This window comes from Ochlerotatus camptorhynchus, unplaced genomic scaffold (assembly GCF_037179485.1).
Source record: "Ochlerotatus camptorhynchus isolate MF236.1 unplaced genomic scaffold, CSIRO-AGI_Acam_v1.1 ptg000357l, whole genome shotgun sequence".
Taxonomy (NCBI): Eukaryota; Metazoa; Arthropoda; class Insecta; order Diptera; family Culicidae; genus Ochlerotatus; species Ochlerotatus camptorhynchus.
The window spans coordinates 750,400-756,748 of NW_027040845.1; the positions used below are offsets into that span (position 1 = coordinate 750,400).

The 6,349-nt window shown below is 43.5% G+C and overlaps 2 protein-coding genes across 2 annotated transcripts; both read right to left on the reverse strand.

The window, feature by feature from the left end:
- Positions 1–282: 282 nt before the first annotated feature.
- LOC135709280 (small ribosomal subunit protein RACK1-like) lies at positions 283–1,360 on the reverse strand. Its single transcript, XM_065231584.1, has one exon. It carries the CDS (start codon positions 1,287–1,289, stop codon positions 354–356), a length of 936 nt encoding a protein of 311 aa, XP_065087656.1. The 5' UTR covers positions 1,290–1,360; the 3' UTR covers positions 283–353.
- Positions 1,361–3,170: 1,810 nt separating this feature from the next.
- Positions 3,171–5,763, reverse strand: LOC135709326 (pickpocket protein 28-like). Its single transcript, XM_065231635.1, has 7 exons — positions 5,651–5,763; positions 5,350–5,592; positions 4,855–5,293; positions 4,629–4,789; positions 4,210–4,572; positions 3,951–4,143; positions 3,171–3,284 (listed from the first exon to the last, which is right to left on the reverse strand). The coding sequence occupies exons 1-7, from the start codon at positions 5,761–5,763 to the stop codon at positions 3,171–3,173; spliced, it is 1,626 nt and encodes a 541-aa protein (XP_065087707.1).
- Between the last annotated feature and the right edge of the window lie 586 nt (positions 5,764–6,349).

A 6,349-nucleotide genomic window follows, 5' to 3' on the forward strand; every position in this document is an offset into this window, starting at 1 on the left:
CCGGCAGTCACGAACGGCGCACTCCGTGTGCCACATGAGCAGATCGCTTGCCAAATCATGTATTTATTGTCAAACTTTGAAAGTTTTTGCTTCCTTACTTCCTCCGGAACATCAAACTTATGCTGGGCGGTGAAGAATAGTTGCCCCGGAAGCTTCCGGAAGTTTGCCTTCCCGTAAGTCTCATCATCCATGATGAGGCAATGAGGCTTCGTCAGCATCTGGGTGTACAGTTTCCAGGCCCGTGACTTTCCCACCGTCTATTTTTTTTAAGTTTCTAGTAGATTTATTAATCAACAAATTTTATAGAAACAATTCTTATATGGTAAAAGACTTCCTTCGGATCCGCTTCATATTTAACGAGCCAAGACTGATACCTGCCAGACACGGATGATGTTATCAGAGTAACCGGCGTACAGCGTCTGTCCATCGGTAGACCAAGCCAGCGACAAGCACTGTGGTGGATCGGCCTTCGATGGCTTCAGCTCTTCGACCATGGTCTTGCATGCCAGATCCCAAATCTTGATGGATGGACCATAAGCAACGCACAACCAGTAACGGTTTGGTGAGAAGCAGAGGGCATTGATGACCTCGTTATGTTCCAAAGTGTGCAGATGCTTGCCATCATTCAAGTCCCACAGGAAGGGCTTGCAATCCTTACCTCCGGATGTGCACAGGGAACCATCAGGAGAAACGGAAACCGAGTTCAAGTAGCCATTATGGCCCAGGTGGACAATCTTCAGCTTGCAGTTGGCCAAATTCCAGACCTTGACGGTGCGATCCCAACCAGCCGAGACAATGATCGGGTTCGAGTGGTTCGGTGAGAAGCGGACACACGAGACCCAATCACTATGTCCATCCTCTTGGATGGTGTACTTGTATTCGACCAAAGTGTTCCAAAACTTGATGGTCTTGTCACGAGATCCAGATACGACCTGACGGTTGTCCACGGAGAAAGCAATCGACAGGAAATCCTTGGTATGGTCTTCAAAACGACGAGTGGACTTTCCGGTGGCCAAATCCCACAGGTGCAGGGTCTTGTCCCACGAGCCGGATAGAGCGTAGTTACCGTCGGACGACAGAACAACGTCGCTAATGAAGTGCGAGTGACCGTACAGACGCTTTTGCGGAATACCGTAACTGGCATCGTCGCGAGTCAACTTCCAAACGATCAGGGTCTTGTCGCGAGACGAAGACAGGATCATGTCCGGGTACTTTGGATTGGTAGCGGTCTGGGTGACCCATCCGGAATGGCCAACGAGCTGGCCGCGGAGTTGCAGCGTTTCAGTCATGATTAATCAAAAGTTTAACAGCAATAACTGCACTTTTTCACAAAGGGCAACAAATGCGTGCCACACGATTCGACGTTCTACGGAGAAGAAAGGCCGTTTGCCGTTCGTCACGATTTGGAGCCTTCTACACCTTCTCCCGGTCCTTGGCTCTTTGAACGAAAGACTTGGACAGATCCAACCGAAGCATTGGGATTCCGCTTAAACGCTTTCACGAAACGCTTGTGATCCTGATCACTAATAGAACATCCATTCTGACCGCATTTCTCCTTCCGTTCGATGCTCAGAATTTCGTAGTAACGTTTAATCACACGACTCACCGTTGACTGCACGATTCCGAATTGTTTACCGATGTCCCGATGAGAGAGTTGAGGATTTTCCAGGTGCTTGCGCACAATCAATTCCCGACGTTTCTTTTCGGGTGACGCCATTTTTCCAACTTTCGAAAAACTGACAGCGATGAAAATACAGTGTAAACAATACACTCTAAACTACTTCTACCTAAATTTTCAAGAGAAAATACCCTACAGCGTTTTTTTTTTTCGTTATGCAATTTGATGTGGGACACCTTTTATATATCTCAGAAATTCACATGCATTTTTCATGTGGTGAGTAATCAAGGTAAAAATCGTCAAAATATGACAAAAAAAAAGAATCATGGCCAAAATAGGTGCGTTCCCCCTACCGCTTCTACGACACGGTTACAAATAGCTGCTTCAAGGCAAAAAACCTCGCTTTGAATATCTACAGACAACCAATGTTTTTCTAGACGAACGTTAATTTTATTCCCAACAACTTGAGTACATCAATTAGGATTAACAACTTATCTACTATTTCCCAGACCTACCTGTTTTTCCAATGGTGGATTTTGATTCAGCAATACTGAACTGTTCTAGCAATACTAAACCAATCAATCCAACAGCGCAAAAACATTTACCGCGTATGGATTTTTAATTCGACTATCAAAGCAAATATGTCCACACTATTTAGCTTCCTATATCATATTACGCCATAATCAGTATGAATTGATTAAAATCTAAGCCCGCAGTGTCATCCAAAACCGAACCCAAATCTAACGAGGAGTGATCAATTAATCATTTTGTTCGACCATTTTCCACAGAGATGGCGCTGTTCCGCTGGTAGGAAGTGATAAAAATCCCCATATAGAAATTGAGAGAAGTGCGAATAATTCGCTTCCGGTGCATATTCAGGTCAAAAAAAGTGAACGACAACCTAAAGAAATTAGTCAGGGGCTTTGTCGTTCAGTTTTTTCCCGGAAATTAATGCTAAACAAGCTACAATTAAATAAAAATGATTTTTCCCCATACAGTTTTACCTGCTTTACTACCAGTCCCCAGAGAGCCAAAAAATTCAAATTAGAGAGAGAAAATTTGCTCTCACGACCTCAATCTCTCAACATGCCATGTATTTTGTTGACACTCGATTTGTGATTTCCCTTTCACAGATTACAAAATAGAGTACCTGACACTACAAAACATGTCTGGCACCTCTATATATGCATTTGCTTTAACATTTGAAGACCCTCCTTTTTTACATATTCTGCACAAAAGATACTTTATGCCCCGCCCCATACATAAAATTCGGCGGGAAATCCTGTGAGGGGTGAGCTATTTTGTGTGCAGAATGTGTAAAAAGGGAGGGATTTTGGATGTTAATCTAAATGCATATATAGAGGTATAAGACATGTTTTGCACTGCAGTGTCCTCTGTGAACAATTATAGGAAAACAGATTGTGTCTAGTTTCCGATAGATGTCACCGCAAACAACAGCTGTGACATCTGATGGAACATGAATGCAGAAGCTTGACAAAATGATCAATTTGCAATATCATCTTCCACGGATCTCGGCAAGCAGTCAAAATATTCAACTGGCACTAGCGAAGAACCGTAGCCGATTTGGGGCCGAGAGGTAAAGGTCCGTCTTCGACGATTTAGTCGTTCGGTAGATCGGTGCATGATGGGGGGCGCCTGCTACAGGCTATAATGAAACAAGCGCGGTTGAAATTTATCGCCAACGGAAGCGGGGAATTCATTAACCAAAGACCATCTTGTGACATTTTACTCGGAACCGTTAGATTGTCTAATTTTATTATTAATGAGGTGTTTTATTAAGCAAAGATTCCATCGCAGATAACATATCACGAACAGTGTCAACTATCATACAAACGCTAAGAGACAGGCACAATGTTACCACCTATCGGCAAACTGCGGTTGACATTGCAACCTGCCAAAGCGTCAGTCTTATTGATATGCTGTCTTCGATTTAATGGACAACGAGCGTGCTCAAGCAACATTAAGCAGCGAAGTAATAAGAACATAATAATTGTCATTTTGCGACAAAACTAGATAAACATTTCAAAAGGTTCTATCTGCTTTGAGCGATTCCCTTCATATTGCACACAACATTTACCAGTTTGATAAAGGATCCGTTCAAAACGACCAACACAACAGTGAATGTTTCTACAGCTGAGTTATTAACGAAAGAGAACGTCCATGAAGAGAATCGATCAATGAAGATAGGATTTTTTGGAAATGTTGTTTAAGAGTAATAAAATACTTTGCCCTTGTTTCTCCCGTTCAAAACCCGAACATGGTTGTTCAACGAAATCCAGGGCTGTACTCGAAGCTTTCGGCGTGCTCGTACTCGTTCCCTTCGCAATGGCCGTATGCAGCTGTAGTACACGAGTTCCCCCAAGCTCAACATGCTGGCACCCACAAGCAGTGCGAAGAATCCTCCCATCTTTGCCACAGCATCTGTGATACCCATCAGTTCTCGTCTCCACATCGGTAGGTAGTGTCGATCCTTGAAACCGACAATCATCACTGCTGGATCAACTCTGTGGGACAAACATTTACTATTAACCTTGAGTCAAGATCACTTTCGCTTGAACATGAAATCCTACCGTTTGTAATCGATAGTCGGTATTTCAAGGGCCGCTGCCAATTCATGAAAGTGGAAGGGGAACTGTGAAATCTCTACGTCATATTCTAGGGAATTGCAGGCGGGCAGACAGTTGCACCTGCTTTCCGGATTACCAGCCATACTGTTGGACACCTTGGTATTGTACATATCTTGATAGACTTTGTGATAGCAGTCGATTTTGCTGGCGTCGCACACTTTCATCCTGGCTGTTCGAGGCATGGAAAATTTCACACATTGGCATTTGTACAAAGTGTAATTGGATATGCATTCCATGAGGCAATTGCTTTCAGTATATCTTTTGAAGAACCGCAATTGACGCTCGTCGTTGAAGAAGCATCTGCGTCTGAATAAGCAGTTCGTTAGGAAGATCTTAGGAAATCTAATCTGGTGTTTCGTTACCTGGACGGAGAAAGTGATATGAGATGGTTTCCAGTGTTAACCACTCGTGGAGTAACCATTAAGATAAGAGCATTCAGCGTATTGAGACGATAAAATTTGTCTCCAGTTAGTGGGATTTCACCAGGAGTATGAACGGCGAATTTGTAGCCGGTATAGGGACCCTAAAAATAGATTTCAGATCATTGTTCTAGTTCTCGTTATTATGATCAGTTAATTAATTGCTTACCCTGCACAGAAATTCCTGATCGATCTTCCGCATCACTGGTATGAAAATCAATCCGGATTTTATCCCGCTGGCCAGTGCACGATGTGGGAAGGCATTCAATCCAGCCTGTTTATCGTACCCGCCATCCAGTGTCCATCTGGATGGAATCGCTGAAGTAGCAAAACTTGTGAAATCCTCGGAAATTTCACTCAACCGATACGTTTCATTGGGAAGCAACTCGTTGAATGTGTAGCAAAAGCCATCATCTACCAGAGTTTCCGTAAATAAGTGATTGCATATTTCAAGCTTATTTCGCCAAGCGCACAGCGCTATGGTTTTAGCGAACGAAAGGGACATGTTTTGCAATGTTTCAACAACAGCTTCATTTGGATCCACGCTGAAATTTTTCCAGTAACGAGAAAATGGACAGACATGTGCCATAACCCGCAGCTGTCTCTCTCTGGAATGATAAGTAGTTCTCCGTAATGGTGGAACGATTCAGTATATCCACTGTACCTGTATTCATCCAGAACAGATTTGTTCTTGACCATTTCGAACACTTCCGTTAGATTGAATGCTTCGACGCGTGTTTTGGTGAGGGGACATATCGTTATAGCCGGAAAGGGGATCGTAGATACCGGAGAAAGTTGTGGAGCATATACGATGACAACTGGATTCTCGCACCATTTGTGGTACGTGGTCAATGCCAAGAACCAGCACGATATGAATGACACGCCGAGCCAGACAGCCCACCATACTCTAGAATCGGAATTCAAATTTAATTGCATCAATAGCGGTTCCTCATCTAGGACAGTACCTTTCAAAACGTGTTAGCTGCCGATTGGCGATGAATCGGTGGGCAAATACAGTAGATTCTATGTTGAACTCCCAACAGAGGCGTTTCCAGCTGATTGTGTTGTTCGCCGGCATGGTTTCGTATGATGCCTTCGCGTTCACGGTAAAATAGCGTTTGATGAATGTGTTTGGCGTGTTTGCTCAACTTCGTGCTATGAATGCTCGTTTAATATTAATAATTTGTGTTGATGATGTTAGGAGTTCCTGTGTTTGTTGCATACATATTGAAATACATGAATATCACTAGATCAAACAAGACTAATTTCAAATAGTCAATGAGCATTAATGTATGCACTCAGAATAAGAGCAATAGAAAATTAATTGAAGTGGCCTTTCACTGGGTTTTCATTCGTTTTTGAGCAATTAAATATTATTGCACAGTAGGCCAGGAATTAAGTGTAAATAGCAGAAAACAATTAATAAGCTTAGCGGCGCCAGTGGTGTAGTGGTAAGCGTGATTGCCAGCAGGCCAGGGTTCAATCCCAGTCGGCGCAACCAGGATTTTCTGAGGCATAAAATCTCTGATCTGATCACGGGGAAGTAAAGCCGTTGGTCCCCGGTTCATGAGTTGATGGGTCGATATGTAGGGTCCAGGTGTGGGAGCTGACACCCTGGCGTCAGTAGCATAGGTGCTCAGCACGGAAAACAAGATCGACGGAAA